This window comes from Thalia democratica, chromosome 3, assembly GCF_965202585.1.
Source record: "Thalia democratica chromosome 3, ktThaDemo2.hap1.1, whole genome shotgun sequence".
Classification (NCBI taxonomy): domain Eukaryota; kingdom Metazoa; phylum Chordata; class Thaliacea; order Salpida; family Salpidae; genus Thalia; species Thalia democratica.
This window is the reverse complement of record NC_139167.1, coordinates 48,562,711-48,582,511: the sequence shown is the minus strand read 5'-3', so window position 1 is coordinate 48,582,511 and position 19,801 is coordinate 48,562,711. Positions and strand designations below refer to the sequence as shown.

Genomic DNA, 19,801 nt, shown 5'->3' with positions numbered 1-19,801 from the left:
ACATATAAACATAAGATTTAAACAAATAACTTTTTTTTTAATTAGCAAGTAAAACTTATGTTAACATATGTTAATTAGTAAATTGTTAATAGTTTTGCTTTTTCTTAAAATGCTATTTGCATATTTAACTTAGGCCGTTTTTCTTCTTTTGCTAAATTACAAAAATTTTTAAAATATTATGTTCATACGTAATAATTTAAACTTATTTTTTAAACAGTTTACCAACGAAAAAAATTTAAATTTATTTAATATTTATCAGTTGAAAAATAAGCTCAATACTTTTGAATACTTTATTGTAATAAAAATATGAATAAAATGAGTTACCTATACATACTTAGTTGCAAGTGGTACATAAATACGTTTAAAAACCTTCCTATAATAGTATAAGTTAAATTATCATAATACAATGTCTAGAAATTTTGTTAAAGTTACATCAAATATTGCAGCAACTTTATTTTAAAATGCTAAAAAAGTACTTGTAAAAATAAAATTAAAAACTTACATTTAAGTTATTAAACAAACAAAAGTTGAAAAGGGCGCAAATGAACCATGATTGAAAAAATGTGGCAAAATAAAATAAATTTAATTATACTCTAGACATTTTATTAAAGTTAAAAATCACAGCCAATCAGATTGGCCATCACTTTCACTGTCGCTCCAATTGTTTTGCAGCAAATTGCCAACAACATTGTCTGATGCTGAAGTATTTTCAGCAAAACTGCTGGTTATCACCGTCGGTAAGTTGGGGTAAGTGGTTGGAGAGTACACAAGCATCTTGGGCCCTCTTCCCGTGACGTACAGGTCCTGGGTAGTGGGGTTGTAAGTGCAGCACTTCACCTGGCCTATGCTACCCCTTAATGACTTTATTTTGTTGCCATCATGCAAGTTGTACACTGACACGTGAGCGTTTCCAGGAACAAACAAGAGCGAATCGTCCTGACCGCCATTGTGGACGTCCATACTGAGGGTTTGGGAATGGAAGGTGTTAGAGTTGTAGCCATAGTTGACGGGCATCAGTTCAGTTGTGCTTGTTGACCACAGCCTCACAGTGTTGTCAGTTCCATAAGTGAGCAAACTTCTGCCGTCACAAGTGAACCTTATGGAGTTGACTGTGCCCGAGTGGGCAAAACATCCACAGTGAGGCCTCTTTCTCCCTTTCTGGGACTTTGACTTTATCCAAGTGTCCTTGTCCAGAGTCTTCATTGGAAATCCAGCTCTTCTGACGTCCCAAAACAGAACTTGCCCATCCACTGAACCACTAGCTAGCAAGTTCTCGTTGGTTGGCGACCACCTGACCGCAATTACTTTTTCCTTGTGGCCTGTCAGCTGGTGGGTAAAGTTAGCTGAGAAAAGATCAACCAGATTAATGTTGCTAGAGGTGGCGGCCGCTATGAGGGGCTGTTTGGAACAAGTCGGGCGCACGTGGATGTTGTAAACCTGCTTCTTCACCCTCATCTGTTCAGCCCGCTTCATGCGGTTGGTGTCCCAGCAGCAGATGGTTTCGTCGTATGAGCTGGTAAAGAACATGCCAGTGTCGTGGGGGTACCACTGCACAGAGGACACTGTTGACTTGTGCAGGTACTTTTGGTGCTTGGTCCGGTGGCCAAAAGAGGCAATGCTCTCAAAAACGCGACCCCCTTTGCTGTCCTTCTCCTCATTCAGAACATTGTATATTTTGATGTTCCTATTCTGGCCGGCCGTGATCAGGAACTTGTTTTCAACCGGGTCCAAGACCATGCAGCTGACACCATTTTCATTGACGGGTTGGTTGAACGTAAGGTCAGAGAGGTCCAAGGAGGAGGCCCGCTCATGCTCTATCACACCTTGGAACTGGCTTCCTGTGCACTGGTTGGTTCGCAAATAGTTCAAAAGTTTTACGACACTCATTATTATCTGCAACATTTTGTTTATGAACTTTTTTTTTTATCAAGTATTTATTCATTTTTGTAAAACAAACAAAACTTTTCAATTTATCAATAATTTTAGCAATATAGTTAGAAATAACTACTTTAAAAATTTTTGAAATTAAAATGGGATGAAGGTAGTCTTCCTCTTTTGATTTTAAAGACCGGACAGGATTGAATTTTAGATAAATATAAATAAAAATGGTAAGAACCATTAAAAAAATCAGTCACAGTCTTTTACAACCACTTAGAATAGATCTTTCGTTTATTAAAAAACAAACATTTTCAATTCTTATTCAAATAGATTCTATTTGAATAAGAATTGAAAATGTTTGTTTTTTAATAAACGAAAGATCTATTCTAAGTGGTTGTAAAAGACTGTGACTGATTTTTTTAATGGTTCTTACCATTTTTATTTATATTTAAAAATTTTTGTTGATCTATTGGAAATGTAATGAATTTGGAATTTATCATATTGAAAATTTTATTACTTACAGAGAAAAATACTATAAAAGTTAACACTTTGTAGTAGCTACAAACATACTAAATATTAAAAGATTAGAAAAATAACAAAATACTTGGCTATGTAACAGGTAATTTACAAAAATTTATTCAAATAATAAAACAAAATCTAATTAATTTAGTTGCTTTAAAGATACATAAATAGAAATAAAAAACTAATTCTATCAACAAAAATAGTAAATATATTAAACAGGACTCTTCAAAGCTTGACTCAATAAAAAGTAGCATAAAATGGGTTTGTCTTTTGTATTGTAGCAACTTTGATAAAAACATAATTTGTATAAATTTTGAACACTTGATAAAAACTAAATTGAAATAGATATAATAAGGCAATAATATAACACAATTTAAGTAATGACTTCACTAGAATTTTACTTATCATCTGTTTTTACAAAGGATCTTTAAACTATTTAGAAATATTATCAATATTCTTTATGATTTGACTAGCTTGGGTGAGTGGTATACCTTTTTAAATGAAAGTAACTGTATATTTAAATAAGGGGGCATAAGGAAGGTGAAATATATTTTTAAAATTTAATTTTATAGATTTCATCTCTTTACTGACATACTTTACAATGCTTAAAAAAAATGTGGTCATCAAAAAAGTATTTTTATTTAAGTTTATATAAAATATGTTATCATTAAATAAATTAATTCAAGTTCAAGTATAAAAATTATTGCATTTATTGAGAACCACCACAAAAAATTGTAAAGCCTAAATAAGCCAATAGTATTTAAGGACTAGCCTTTAATGATTAACTTTATTATAACTTATTATTTTTTGCAAAGTAAACTAGTTTCCATGTAATCTACAGTGCACATATGCAAAGTTAATGATATAGTAATCTGTTGTATAAAATTTTAGCTTGAATTTATAAAGTTGCATTAAAAAAAAAATTTTAAGGCCAATTTAAACTAAACATTTTAAATTGTTCACTAGTAGTACTAATCTTTTTTAAACCTTGAAAACATACAAAATAAGTTTAATACTGCTTATTTGAAAGTAATAGTTATAGATCAACTGACATTTGAAACTGTATTAAAATAAAAACAAAATAAAAAGTTATTTAAATAAAACTTGGTACGCAATAAATAAAAAAGTTATACCAGTATAAACCTTCACAAATTATTAAACCTTTTCTTGCCAAAAGGAATGGAAATGTTACAAGTGTTCTATATTATTTTTTTATTAATAGTTTATGTTTATAGTTTAAAAGGTTCTTTAACAGTTTTTAAATTAGTGTGAACTAAATATTTGTTTGATAAGTATTTTGAAAATATACAGGGTTGACAAGGTTTTCAAACTTTTTCCTGGTTTTTAAAGAACAAGTTTTTGGTCCATTTTTAGTACAAAATTTAACTTGAGATGAAAAATTGTCTTTAACAATGGTATAACAACATTGAAAAGATACTAAAAAGCTACTTTAAATGGGTAGGTGTCAAATTTGCACAGGGGGACAAAATTGCAAAAGAAAATAAAATTGCACAAAGACAAAATTAATTGCACAAAGACACTTTTGCACGAGCAGACAATTTTGCATGGAGATATTTTTGCAACAGTTGAATTTTTTTTTTTTTTTAATTTTTAATTTTCTTTTTTATTAATTTAGTTTTTTTTTGGTTTTTTTTTTACTATCATTGTTACCCCTAATCCTTACTCTTAGTCTGTAACTTATTTTTTATTTTATTTTTTTTTTCTTTTTTTTTATTTTTTTTAATAATTCTTATTAGTTATTTCCTTATTTTTACTATCACTGTTACACCTAACCTTACCCTTGGTCAGTAGCTTTTTTTTTTTAATTTATAGTTTAGTTTTTTTTTTTTTTTACTCTGGTGCAAAATTGACCCTTTGTGCAATTTTGTCTTTGTGCATTTGTGACCTGTTCCCACTTTGAATGTGCTTTCTAATGTAAATTTTTCAAGTGATACAATATTTTTCTAATATTTTTATAAAATTTTTGTATCTAATTAAACTTTTGCTTTTTTTCCTGTAAAAACAGTTCAAAATTCCATATTTTTCCAGGTTTTGTAGTAATTTTGTTCAAAATTCCAGGTTTTTCCATATTTTTTTTTTACATCTGAAGATTTAGGTTTTTTGGTAAACCCTGTTTACTTATCTACTTAGCACAGATTTTAAAAGTTATAAAATCTCTCATTTAGGCTACTGCTTATATTCACTTTTAATATGGTTTATTAGTTGATATTCTTTAACTTTTTCCACCAACAATTTTAAGTAAGCTTTTAAAAAAATTGTTAAACTTTATACAGTTTGTAGTATCTACTATTATAAACAAGGAGTATTCAAAAAATTGTAGTATTTACACCATTTAAATTTTTCTAAAAAAATCAATTTTGCACCCTTAAAAAGTTAAAAATCAAGTTTGCACCCACTGAAAGGGAACAGTATGTTAATTTCTGTGGGTATGAATCAACACGTGAAAAAATTGATTTAGGAGTTCCACAAGGTTTAGTCCTAGGACCTCTTATATTTCTCATACACATTAATGACTTACAAAACAATACTAGCTTAAAAGTAATAAATTTTGCTTAGAATACCTTACTGTATAAAACATTTAACAAAAACACATATTTACAAGACCTTACAAGAACTTCAAAAAGTCTCAAATGTACTCTTAAATAAAACAATGCGGTGCATTCACTATAAAACGTACAACGAGAGTGTAAGAAATTTGAAAGTGACAAAATATATTAAATTTCGAAAATTTATTTAAATATGAGTTGCAAGTTTTTATATTCAAATTTGTACATAATTTTTTATTGGTAAATTTTAAGTGTTACTTTAGAAATATAAATAATGTACATAGCCATTCAACTAGGTGCTCAAAAACAATTTTTTTCTTACCAAGATTTAATAGCAGTAATGGTCATAAATTACTAGCTTATCAGGGTAGTAAACTTTGGACAGACCTACCTATTAAGTTAAAAGATCAAACCCATTTTGGAGTATTCCAGGAACTAAAAGAATACTTATTTAATGATTAATTAATTCAATAGAGTTTAAATAAGATGAACAGGAACTTTTTTCTTTTCTTTTTTATAAACAGTAGATTAGTATCCATTTTTCAGCTGAGTAAGTTTTTTTTTTTTGAGTTGGGGTTATAAACTGGGTTTCAATAGCATTGGTCCAGTCTAGTTTGTAGAAAATTGTAATATATATTTTTTTTTTCTGTTTGTAGTTTGTTAGTGTATTAGTAAACAACTATATTTCATAGTCTACATATTATAAGTGTAAATAATATTATTAGTCTCTAAATATATTTTTGCCAGAAAACAAAGAAAGTTAAAAGCTTAAATCATGAGCTACTGATAAATCTACATCACTGATAAAATTTTAAACTGGTAATAGGTTGACTTATTTTATGATTATTAGTGTTTTTTTATATTTTTTCTTTTTTTTCTTTTTTTTTTCAAAAAGAAAAAACTTATTTACTATTTTCAGTGTTTTTTGTGGTTGTTTACATTATTATTTTGGTATAGTTAAACTCATATATTTAGACATTTATTCAATTTTGTATAAAAAAAAAGAAAGTTTCAAATAAAAGCATATATTTATTTTATACTTTTTATTTAGTTTAATTAAATTTTTTTATGGATACAGCTTTACTTTTATTTTTTTAAACATTGTAGCTTTATTTTATTTTTATTTTTTTATAATGTTATAGCTTTATTTTACTGTTACTTATTTTTTGATAAGTTAAATAAGTTGGTAGTAGAGTCAAAATTCTCAAACACACAATTAAAAAAAAAAATCAAATATTTTTATTTTTTATTTTTTCCTGTTTTTAAATCATATAAAAGGTTAATTCATTTGCAAAATTCTGGATGAATTTTAAAATTAAAAAATTTCAGATAAAAACTTAACCTTTTAACCTAAAGTTAGATATATATTTTATGTGTATATAATGTTATATATATTAAAGGTTTTATAAAAAGTTCTTGTCGATAGTGCTCGACAAATATTTAAGCTAAATATTTATCTAATTATATAAAAACTATAATTTTTACAGCTGTTTCACACATGAAATGTAAAATTTCATGTGATCCTCAGTAAGTTACAGTTTATTATAACAGTAAACAGAATTTAGATTTTAAAATTTTTATAATAATTGTGATGTAGTAATGGTACGATTAGCTGAATTTTAAATAATACGCTATGCTTGTTAATTTATACTTTTTTAGGAAAGTTTAGAAAGGTTATTTTGGAAAAATGTTTTAAGCTATTAGAAAAATTTTTTTTAGACTGTTAAGAAATTTTATAAAATAATCGTATTTGCTGCTTCAATTTTAAAAGTATTTTTGATAATGGATGCATATGTTTTGTCTTTCGCTTTTCTTGTTTAGTGTTATGTTCTTTTCTGATTTTTTTATTTCCATTTTTTTTAAGTTACAAAGTTTGCAGCCGAATTTGGTATTGAATTTTGATTTTGTCCTGTTTAATATTTCCCATTTAATATTGTAGTCTGTATTGTTATCTTTTAAGTTCCATATGTAGTTTGCTAGTTCTGTTGTGTGTCTTTTGTTTATATTGTTGAATGATGATTTGTGGTTTCTTTATCTTTGTTTAAAAGTATTTCCTGTGGATCCTATATACTGCTTTTTCTTTTTATTTGATGTTACTGTTGCTTTATATATTATATTTAACACTAGGCATTCATTATTTAAATGGCAAGGTTCTTTACGGTAATTACAAAGTTTATCTTTTATGGTGCTTTTATTGTCTATATTGCTTTTGTATAACATTTTGTTGTTGATTACCACATCATTTGACAAAAACCACCCATTCCATAAAATATTCAACCTAAACACAATTAAAATATCTTAAAGTTGCACAAATAATTTCAGAAGTAAAATAACAGCTCACAACAACAAAATATTAAGCAAAAGCAATATAGACAATAAGGCACCATAAAAGATAAACTTTGTAATTGCCGTAAAGAACCTTGCCATCTAAATAATGAATGCCTAGTGTCAAGTATAATATATAAAGCAACAGTAACATCAAATAAAAAGAAAAAGCAGTATATAGGATCCACAGGAAATACTTTTAAACAAAGATATAGAAACCACAAATCATCATTCAAAAATATTAACAAAAGACACACAACAGAACTAGTGAACTACATATGGAACTTAAAAGATAACAATACAGACTACAAAATTAAATGGGAAATATTAAACAGGACAAACTTTGTAACTTAGAAAAAATAGAAATCAAAAAATCAGAAAAGAACATAACACTAAACAAGAAAAGCGAAAGACAAAACATATGCATCCATTATCAAAAATACTTCTTTAGCCCAATTAAAACCAACTAAATATTAAAACAAAATAAAATTGAAGCTGCAAACACGAATATTTTATAACATTTTTCCAAAAGTCTAAAAAAAAATTTTCTAATAGCTTAAAACATTTTTCCAAAATAACCTTTCTAAATTTTTCTAAAAAAGCATAATTTAACAAGCACAGCGTATTATTTCAAATTCAGCTAATTGTACAATAAACCGTACCATTACTACGCCACAATTATTATAAAAATTTTAAAATCTAAATTTCTGTTTACTATTATAATAAACTGTAACTTACTAAGGATCACATGAAATTTTACATTTTATGTGTGAAACAGCTGTATAAATTATAGTTTTTATATAATTAGATAAATAATGTTATATATATGTGTGTCTAAAAATTCTTAAACTTTTTGTGGTATTTATTTATTTAATTTTTTTAAGAAAAATATTTAATGTTGTAAAGTTTAATAGTCTCATTTTTCATAGAGCTTTTCGTTTCAAAGTTTAAATTTTTCTTATTTATCATTTTTAGCTCATTATAATTTTGATTAATTTTGGGTATGCAACTTGATGACCAAGAGGTCTTTTTGCTATCCAGGTCATTGAACCAAAAAATTTTTGAGCAATTTTTTTTTTGTTTTTGTTTAATAAACTAACATAAAAACTGATTTGAACCCCAAAAATATCATGTTTTTAAATTTTTCAAGTTAAATAGTAATAAAGTCACTTATACATGTCCTAGACTTAAAATTTATATCTTACATGAAAGCTTATAATAAAAGCAAGTCCATCACAACTAAGATCACAACTACTATCAATGCAGATGTCTTATAATATTATTCTACTATGAATATGCTTTAGGTTACTTTTTTTTATTGTTCAACAATAAATTAAGTGATGGTCAATATTGACTTAATACCAAGTAAAATGTAATTTAACTATATGTATAATATAGCTCATGGCAATGATGATGTTAATAGATGTAAATATGTTCTCAAATAGTTTCATTTAAGGTAATTCCCAAATAAAAAGATTATAAAACAAAATTTAAACTTACCAACGACCAGTATTGCTGCTCTCACTTTTATCAGAACTTAGCTATAAATGTTAGGGTATAAAAAGGTAAAATTATACTAAAATTTATGTCAAAATTTTTAAAACAAGCACTATTAATCAGAAAACAATTCTAAATAAAGTCTTTACAGCAGATATTAAAAAAAAAATTTTCAATATATGCTAAACAAATGTTATGTAAAGAAGATAAAGTTACACTTCAATACAACATACCAGTGGCGTAGCGTGGTGTTTTGGTCAGGGGGTGCGCAAATTTTTTTCTCAAAAAATCCTCTAAATTAAAACTTTTTTAATTAGCTATAAAAAAACTTTTTATAAGTAATATAATTGAAATAAATTTATTAAGTAAAATAAGTTCGTATATGTTTTAAAAAATATTTATATGTTACAAAATTAAACAATTAGATAAAAGTATAAATTTTCTTAGAATTACTTCTACTTGCACAAATGTAAACTTACTAAATAAAAATTGTTTTTACTACTTACAGTAAACTTTATATCTTTAAAAATTAATATATTCAATAAAACGAAAGTGTCTGTTTTATTTACGAAAAAAATATCAATCTACTTAATATACAATACAACAGTGATAACAACACCTCATTGCACATAATTTTAATAAAGTTACACAGAAGTTGAAATAGACCAACTTTATAACTGTTATTACAGTTTATTACAACTTTGTAAAATAGTTAAAAGTATACTTTTTAAATTTAATTCATTTGATTGTATTTGTTTAAAATAAAAATCACAAACAAAGTTTATTTCTTATAGGCCGACACGCTTATCTTGTATGTTTATAAAAATAAAGTTCAGAAAACTAGCAGTAGTCTTAACAATGTAGCATAAAAAAAAATTTGTAAAACTGTTTAATTTTTTTTTAAGCGTGACGTATTTTTGTAAACTTTTTGTAGAAAAATAATTTGCCATAAGGTTATACTACAGCGGTGCGCTATATTAATTGCGTGCTTTTTGAGTCTAAAATCTTATGAAGTTAGTGAACTTATAAATTTTTTCCTTATGGAGTTTTTCATCAACATCGGTGCGCATTTGCAATTACGCACCGAATCAGTATATTGAGTAACAACATGTACTTTCCTAACTTGTCACTAATTGGTATTCAAAATATCGTTTAACTTTTTGAATACTAGATAAACATAGTTGAAAAAAGACAAATTAAGCAGAAAAAATAAACTATAAAGGATAAAGATATTACATTCTTTTTTTTACATTTTTCTTTTTTTGGGTGGCACGCATGCGCCAGTGTCCCTCCCCACGCTACGCCCCTGCAACATACTCAACTAATTAAAAATAAAATAAAGTTATAGTTTTTTATAGTAATATAGATTAAAATAAAGCATAAAACCATAAAAATGTTCAAAACTTTAAGTTTAAACAAAATAATGGTTGCAGTAAAAAGTCAACACTTTTAAAAACAAAAACTCAAACAGGCAAACTGCGACTCGTAATGGACTTTTTAATTAAGTATATTAATATAAACATTTATGTGATATAAACTTTTAATTATGCTCTTAATTTAATAAATATTGGAAATTAACGTTTTATAAATGCTTATTTTATCACATTTTCAATGTAAATTAGTTCTTTTATACTAATTATTAAAATTATTTTAAATAAATGTAACCCGCGTATGACTTTTCTTTACAAAGTACGGCCTACAAGAGTTTTTTTTTTAGAAAAATTGGCTCGTGACTTATAAAAGACTAGCGACCCTTCTTGACCTAAAATCTCAAGCACGTGTGTCAATAATAAAATAAAAAGACTTCTTAAAATTAAAACATGTTAATGTATGAAAAAGTTATGTGCTATATTTTAAACTGAAAATAAAATTGTTTAGATAAGTTGTTTAAATTTATTTTATGCAGTCATATTAAAAACTTGAAAATTAATTTAATTATTACTCTAAAATTAATTTTTATGAATAAAAATTGTATAAACTAATTCACTCAGAATGGAGCAAATATTTTTTTATTTTTTACATGAACTGATTCGTTAGATAGCTTGTTTTACAAATTTACTAAATGGTATAAAAATAATGTATTAATTTTTTTATAGTGGTTATTGCATGTAATTTTCTATTAATTCTTGTTAAAAAACTGTTAATACTAGAATTATGTTTTATCACTAAAAGTTTTAATCTTATTCTAATTAATGACAAGTATATGCATACAATTAAAAAATTTTATAAGAGTGACAATTTGACTAGTTTTAAGCTTATGTATTTACTTTTAATCAATGAGACAGAAATTGACGAAAATAGAAAAACTTTCCTTTTTTTTTTTCTTTTTTTAATACAAATATAGTTTAGAATTCTAAGGTAAAGTGACTTTTTAAAGCTTGTTCTTATTTTATTCTAAAATATATATATAGCATCTTTAATGATTACTCTACGAAGTTTTATATAGAAAACAAAACAACTACTACTATTAGTTTATAACAAATTAGTTTCAGAAATAAACCGTAGTTCTATTTGCTAAAAATTATTTATGTGTATAGAAAATTTATTTATTTATCATTTATTTAGTAACATTTTGTAAGATTTGATGTCTACAAAAATTTTATTTTGATTTTTATATCTTAATTTGTATTGTTTATTATCAGCAAAAAATCAAAATAATATGTAATATTTTTAGTGATGTAAATGATTAAGAAAATACTTAGTTAAAAGTTTTTTTTTTACACTTTTTTACTGATAGCATTATGATTTAAAATCTGTTTTTAATGTAAATCAGCCGTTTCATTATTTTTTGAGAAAACTTAGTTTTACAATTAAGTACTTTTTAAAATTAAAGACAGTTTTGTTGAATCTAACAGCATATCTTATTTAACAAACTTAATCTATGTACAAAGTATTGAAAAAATTTTCACAAGTATCAAAATTCTTCAAGTTTATTATAACCACACTACATTTAATTGCGTAGCAGATGTCATATGGAAGTATAAAAAAAAATTACCAATTTCAACAATTTATATATATGTATATCTACTTGTTTTATACAGTTAAGTTACATGACTTAAAAATCATTTATTAGTACTAAGTGAATGATACTTTTATATAAAAATTAATTTATTTGCAAGTTAAATCCTCACTTTTAAAGCTAACATTTTTTACTTGACTGTGGTGTGTCTGAATCATTAATGGCAAATTTCAAAAATTTATGTAATTGTTTATGTTTAAAACATAATTTTTTGCCCGTGCAACCAGCTAGTTTTGAAAAATTATTCAAATTCCATCGATTCTTTAAATTCTTGCCCGGGCCAGTAAACTAGTGTAAAACGAATGATTTTCCTCCCGCAAAGATTAGTTTAAAACTACCTTCAAGCAAACAACACATACTGTTGTTTGTTACAGAAAAAATGTGTTCAGAATGCAGTTTTACTGCCGCAAACGCTTACAGTGTCAGGTACAATCAAAAAATAGTTTATTTTCAACAGCTACGAACATTATGTGTGTTGCATTTTAAAGATGCTTTTACTTGTAACTTTTTTATTAATAATTTTTATTTAGTTTTTAGTCTTTCATTAAAACCTAATACTAATTTATAAGAGCTTGTGTAATAATCAAGTAACTGTTTTTAAAGATTTTTTTAGTACGTTAGTAAATGCTCACTTAGTACGATTTAAAGTTTTTTTGAATATGTATTTAACTTTAGTTATTGTTTTATTCTTTAATAGAAGATCTCACAAATGTTTGTATTGTTATTAAATTAGTGGTTAAGTTATTACAACATCTCAAGTAAGTATACAGTCAGTTTATAAAGTAGATATCTGTTAAGAACAGGTTGGCGCGCAGTAACAGAACAGCAAGCCTTAAACAGCAATAATAAACATTCAGCAAGTCTTGAACAAAAGCTAGGAGACCTTGGAATAAAGTAGTAGTTGATATTGCTACGGTACTTCAATATATATTTTATGAAGGTTTTTATATCAAATTTAATTTATTTGTTTACGGAAGACAAAAACGTTTTCAATATTATAAGCATTTTTAAAACAGAAGGATAATCTTTTTTTTTTTAAACTATCGATTATCACTTCACAAATATTTATAAGTAAGCAATCACGGATTTGGTCAAATATTTAGAGTTTTTTAAACCAAAATACTTTTAAGTTGACTTTTTGAAGAATCAATACCTGTTTTAATAGTTCAACTTTATCAAAACGTTATTTAAAACTAAAATTTCAAAACCATACAAATAAATTATCTAAAACAGAACATTAGTTCTACAAACTTTAATGTCAACTAACTAAATACTTAACTAAAAGTAAGAAAACTTGAAATTAGTTTATCATCAAGAACTGTTCCTCTATCAAAATTATATCATTAATAATCAATCAGTTGTCAATATTAAGTGCAAATAGTCATTGCCAACCTTAAATTTTGGTTTGCAAAATATTATTAAAATATCATAAGTATGAATTTTTAATTTTGAGTTAGGATTTAAAATAATACTTAAATCAGTTCTAAAAATCAATGAACAACAAAATATATTAATTTTTTTTTTCTTAATTTTAGATTGTTACACATTTTTTCTGCAATTAATCAAAATCAAGCAACTTTAGAGCGTTACAAATTATTTCCATAATAATACTAATAGCAAGATTTATACATAATTTTTTTTAGTAAACTTAAGACTTGTCTAATTTAACTGTTCTCTATTTAAAAGAAGAGCAATTTTCATTTATTTATATGATTAATTTTATTCCAATTTAGAATAAAGTTTTGCTATACAATTTATACCATGATTATAAAGATTAACAATACTACTGGTAGAAGTCGAAACTTTTTTACATTTTAAATAGTTACATAGTTAAATCAATAAAAGCGTAAAAGTAAAATTAGTTAAATCAACTTTAAATTTTCAAGTATTTATTTTTTTAATTCGTAAAACTTTAGCTTAACTCAGTAGGTTTAACAAAAATGTTAAATAATAATTGTAAATAAAAACGTTAACGTTTATGTTGAATTGAAAGTTTAAAATACAGCTAGGATAAAAATCAAAAGATAGTTTTCATAATTTTATTACAAAGTTTTTCTTGTATGTTATACTTTTTATGATTTATAGTAATAGAAATGGAACTTGTTTATCAATAGTTAGCAAAAAGGTATAACAAATGAATTAAACTAGTTTTGAAATTTTATAAATACAACAAATTCAAAAATGACATAAAATTATTTTTGCTAAAGTTTCAAAAATTGAATAAATAATAAAGCTTCCATGTTTCCTATTAAAAAATATACCTAAACATTTATATTAAGAGTGATAAAACAAAATTGTGTTTGAAAATATTTTAACTTTTATTTTAAAATTTTAAAGTTTTCACTTAATATGATTTTCTAAAAATGTAAACTTTTTTTATAAACTAACTTTTTTTAAAGTACTGAGTCACATAAAAAATAGTGAAGAGCTCGAAATATTTAAATTCAGTTTTTATATAACTTTTACACAATTCTCCATAACAAAAAAATAAATTTAAATTTTAAATTCACATATTTAGTAAAATTTTCTTCGGTTACTTCTTACAGCTAAATAAAAGTAATACTTGGCTTTAAATTTAAATAAAATATTCAATGTTACCAAGAGCTTAAATTCGTCTAATCAAAAAAAATTGCTTTTTCTTCACTTTGTATCCTGTGGAAAAATAAATAAATTGACTTATGTAATAATTTAAACATAAATTAACACATTTAAAAAATTCAACCAGTATGACAAAAAATTTTACTTAAGTAAAAAATTATTACAAAATTTTACAACATACATTTAAAGAACTTTTTAACTAATTTAATGTTCAAGAAATAAGTACTTCAAAGGAATATATTAGAGTAACAAAAACTAAAGCCTTTTTTGAGTGGAGTAAATGCGTAGCTGTCTAAATTACACGAGCGTACAAAGTTGAACAGATACTTTTGCACGAGGGATTTAAAATTGCATGAAGATACTTTTGCACAAAGGGTCACTTTTGCACGAAGACACTTTTGCACGAGTAGACAATTTTGCACAGGTTAATTTTTTTTTTTTTAAATTTTATTAGTTTTTATTTTATTTTTACTATCACTGTTACCCCTAACCCTCGGTCAGTAACTTTTTATTACTATAATTACTGTTAGTTATTTTTTCAATTTTACTATCTCTGTTACCCCTAACCTTTACCCTCGGTCAGTAACTTTTTTTTTTTATTAAACTAATTTTTAGTTTTTTTTGTTTATATTTTATTTTTATTTTTTCTGTATTTATAATTTAGTCCCCTCGTGCCATTTAGACCCGTTCCCGTAAAATATTTATTTTAATTTAGTTATTGTAGTACAAAACTCTTAGAAAAAATAAATCAGGAGTCAAAAACATGACTTTTACTTCTTTTTAACTATCATTTAAAATATTTAAGTTTTATTAATTTGTTCAAGCACTTTTACAAAATAAAAACATTTTTAAGCTTTTCTAGTTTAGCCAGGGAAGCCACTATTTCAGTCAAAAATACTGTCCCAGTGACCTTAAACTGTCCTGAGTCATCCTGATTTTTTCATATCTTTATAAAAAAATATTTAAAATTTTCAACATCATGAAAAACAAAGTTGTTTAATAAAGTTGAGGTAAAATAACAAAAAATTCAATTTAAATCAACTAAATATTATTCAAAATCTAGAAAAAACTGGTCTGAGATTTTCATAACATGTACTATCATGAGTTTTTTATCAAAACAAAAAACTATCTTAGATCAGCCTGAGATTAAAAAACAAATTTAAAATATCCTGAGTATCCTTAGTAAGTGGCAATCCTGTTAAACTTGATTCAAAAACATAAGATACATTTAAATTAAGTATGTCCAATCTGCAGCCCACATATCAAAATCACAAAACCATTTTGATAAAAAAATTACACCTGATTAAGATTAAAGTTATATTAGTAGATTTATATATTATAATATATATTTAGAACATATTCACCTGCAATAACAATTATAATATTAGAAATTTAAAGTTTACTAAAAACTGTTAGTTTTGTGTTCTTTGAAGTTAAAAAATTTTCAATTAAACTGATCATACTTATTTAAGAGATTATTTTTTTCTTATAACGTTTACTTCTTGAATGTATTAATAATTTAAAATGCTTCAAAAAATTGCAGGTTTTACATTAAGGCTAAAAAAAGTAAAAATATTATACCACCTTTACTTTATATTGGTAATTGTATATTTTTTTAAATACAACTTTATATTTAAAGATAATTTTTTAAACATAAAACTTATACACATTATCAATATTTTTAGACAGCAGGCATTATGCTAGCCAACTATCGAACTCCACTAAATCAAAAAAGCTCTAACTAAATTTAATAACAGAGTAAAATAAATAAACTTTTTAAGTTTGTATTGAGAGGCAAATATTTAGTTTTTCACTTTTTTGACATATTTATACTATATTTAAAAATACAGAAAATAAATTTACTCATCACTCAGTCACAACCAAAAAACTTGTAGTCTTCAATCTTCATGCTTGCATGTATTAGCTATTTGTAGATTGAAGACTACACCTTTTTGGTAGTGACTGACTTGATGAGTCCTAATCAGGACGAAACCAGTCTCAGTCTACTTTAAGATTATTTTAATTAGGCTTATTTTTAATTCTGTGAACTAAATTGCATAAATTATCAATGATGCTAAGTAAGTTTAACATAGCATTCATTATAAAATAAAACAAAGTATGAAACTTACTAGACCACGTTTATGGATGTGTTTTATGGTGTTTCTTAAGGCTGGACTGCATTTTGCTTGACAAAAACATAGGAAAACCTGAATGAGTACGCTTTCTAATAACATCTGGATTAGTTCTGGGAATACAAAATTTTTCATCTTTTTTAGAAGGTGATGACGAGATTTGTTCAACCTTTAACTTTGTGTTTTCTTTTTCTATCCAATTATGACGCAAGGCATCTTCAACATTCAACCGCTTTGAAACATTTTTCTCCAATAACTTAAACAGTAAATCAAGGGCAAGAGAAGTGTTTTTTTCAATATGAGGACCTGACTTAATATACTCACCAGATGAAATCTGCTTATCAAATGTTTTATTGGTGTCTGTTCTACTCTTCGAGTAAGGTTTTTTACCTGTAAGGCATACATATAAAACTGTACCCATACTCCATATATCAACAAGATGACTATAACCTTTTTTTGAGCATGATCCATCACACTCAAAAATTTCAGGTGCACTATAAATTTTTGTACCAACTAAGGAGTGCATTGAATGTGCTTTTTCAAAAATCTTAGAGCAACCAAAATCAGTAAGCTTAAGCCTACATATTTCTTTTTTAGACATCATTAATATATTTGTTGGTTTTATGTCTCTATGGGTTATAGACATTGAATGCAAGTACTCAACACCTTTAAGCAACTGGTAAAAATAAACTTTAACAGTTGACTCTTTCAAACTTTTTCTTACGTCTTCATGAAAGCACCTTTCAGCTAATGTTCCTCCAGAAGCGTACTCCATTACTATGTATACAAACTCCTTTGTGTAAGCTGTTTTTAAAACCTCAACAATGAAATCATTTTTAAGAGTTTTCAAAATTTCTCCTTCTTTTTCAGCTTCATCTTTTATAAACTGGTCTCCAAGACATTTCTGTCTTTTTATTAGCTTTATAGCTATTTTTTTCTTAGTACTTAGATCTTGTCCTTCAAAAACTTGACCATATGCACCCGTTCCAATGCATTTTTTATCTAACTTAAAGAATTTAGTTATACTATTAGGATGTCTATACAAAGCTGGTTTAACTATCTTTTCTTTTGTATCATCAAATCTATATAATTTGTTTTCAGTTGTACACAAAGCAATGACATCATTCTTGTATAATATTTTCTTTTTAGTTGGAGGAACAACAATTCCATTTACAAAAACTGAATTTTTTGTTTGGTAAGCCTTTAACCAAATTTTATTTCCTAGAACATTTTCTTCCAAAGTTATACTAAAATGCTTTTTAGCATATCTCTCATAATTTTTTGTTTTTCTTACAGAAGGAATATCAAATGAGCAACTACAAGTTGGATCTCTGCCAAAAGTATACCGTTTTTCAGGGTAGAGCAAATTAAAATTATGGAACGCAAAATTCTTAGCTTCTAAAAAACCCCATTGGTACTGTTCTCTTGGCTTGTTTTCTAGCTCTTCTATTTCTTGAGAGGCTGGCATGCTAGCAGTAGACACTGACATTTTTGCTGATGAAGATGAAGAAGATGGAAATATCTTAAACTGACTGTCATTACTTGTTGGTGTCAGTTTTTCAAAAGAAAGAGTTGATTTTTTTAAATCATTAGTATTTTGTAGGGAAGATGAAGAATTTTCATCTAAATTGCTACTTGAAGACATTTGTTATAAATCTGCTATATTTTCAAAACAATATTTAAATGAAAAAAATTAATAAAATTATTTAAAAAAAGTTAATACTGATAGTTGTTAGTTAATATTGTAAAGTCTAGTTACATTGTTTCAACCTATTTTAGATATTAAACTTGAATATAAAAGTAAAAAAATTAAGAAAAAATAACATAAACTACTTGTTAAATAAAAAACAAAAACTAAGTTATCACTCCTTGGTGTCAAAATGTTAGTTGGAGGAAGCAACAATTTATTTCCAGCATTTAAAAAGTAAAAATTTAATTTTACTTATACCATCTTAAAGCAACTAGTTAATCAACATTGAAACTTTTAATGAAATAACTTAAGCCTAAAACAGTTAAAAGTTTTATAACTAAATTAATAACAAAGTATATCAACATTTTAAATTAGTCTGAAGAACCTAGAGTTATTATAACTAGCCTGAATCCTAAGTGGCCTTAATGAAGAGATGGAGCAACTAGTTTTAAGTAAGTAATGTTTTATTAAACAATTAACACTACAGCTATATTATAAAAACAAAAACAATAAATAACTTTATTCTTAATTAAATATTACAGTAAAATTAAAACTAATTCTAAAAAATCTATTAAAATCAAAAAAAAACATTAATATAAAGAATAAACAAATTGCATAAGTATTGGCTTAGCTACATACTTTAAGTGTGAATATTTTAATAAATCAACAAAAAACATTGGCGAAAGTCAGCAGAGCAGAAGCCTGGACTTTCGTTTGCCGTGAGACAAGCTCAAGTTTAACAAAAGGGTTGATCACACCAATTTGATCATCAGACCACAAGTTCCGGTAGACTGAGACCAGTTTTGTCCTTATTAGGACTCATCAGTCAGTCATAATCAAAAAACTTGCAGTCGTCAATCTACAAACGGTTTATCATGCTTTCACATGAAGCAACCAATTGCTAGCAATGATCAGTGACGTCAGCATTGTTGTTTTCCGTGTGCAACGTTTAAAACATTTTCCACTAGGCAAGACATCTGGTACGCTCGTAATTTATTAATTTTATTTTTATTTTATTAATTTATTAATTTATTATTAATCTTATTTTAATAAATGTTATATTTATAATATTGTTTACAGATTTAATTAATTTTTGTTAGTTAGTTAAAATGTTATTAAAAAAGATACTTATCTATGATTAATATCTTAGGAGAGAATTATTTTGGTTAATCATGTTATTATTCACCGATTTGAGAATTGTACAATGTACATACTATTACCAGATGAAGATGCTGCTGTAGATGCTTCTTTGCTTATCATAACAACAATGTCCATACAAATGCAAATGTTTGTGCAACTTTTCAAAAACAAAGATAAAATGTCGTCAAATAGGGTGAGATTGTAATGAATGAGTATGGAATACATTTATGCAAAAAGGACATTGAATAACGATAGGATTGAGATGTCAGAACAAGAAAAGTGTTAACAATTGTATTAAGGGCATAGAGAGGGTAAACACCGTTTTTTGGATTTTGATCTTATTTTATTTAGTTTTTACTAAGCTAAAAAATGCTTTTTACAGATTTAAAAAATTCAAAATACTTTTTGAGATATAGCCGGTCAAAGTCTGAGC

General features: G+C 25.8%; 2 protein-coding genes across 2 annotated transcripts; both read right to left on the bottom strand.

Moving 5' to 3' along the window:
- Positions 1 to 532: 532 nt before the first annotated feature.
- On the bottom strand, positions 533 to 1,887 carry LOC145832340 (DNA excision repair protein ERCC-8-like). Its single transcript, XM_082939658.1, has one exon. The coding sequence runs from the start codon at positions 1,885 to 1,887 to the stop codon at positions 619 to 621; it is 1,269 nt and encodes a 422-aa protein (XP_082795784.1). The 3' UTR covers positions 533 to 618.
- A 12,325-nt stretch (positions 1,888 to 14,212) lies between these two features.
- On the bottom strand, positions 14,213 to 18,165 carry LOC145832339 (serine/threonine-protein kinase Chk2-like). Its single transcript, XM_082939657.1, has 2 exons — positions 16,536 to 18,165; positions 14,213 to 14,460 (listed from the first exon to the last, which is right to left on the bottom strand). The coding sequence occupies exon 1, from the start codon at positions 18,025 to 18,027 to the stop codon at positions 16,546 to 16,548; it is 1,482 nt and encodes a 493-aa protein (XP_082795783.1). The 5' UTR covers positions 18,028 to 18,165; the 3' UTR covers positions 14,213 to 14,460; positions 16,536 to 16,545.
- Between the last annotated feature and the right edge of the window lie 1,636 nt (positions 18,166 to 19,801).

Coding starts and splice junctions, on each gene's coding strand:
- LOC145832340 (XM_082939658.1), bottom strand. CDS start 1,887: ATGAGTGTCGTAAAACTTTTGAACTATTTGCGAACCAACCAGTGCACA.
- LOC145832339 (XM_082939657.1), bottom strand. CDS start 18,027: ATGTCAGTGTCTACTGCTAGCATGCCAGCCTCTCAAGAAATAGAAGAG.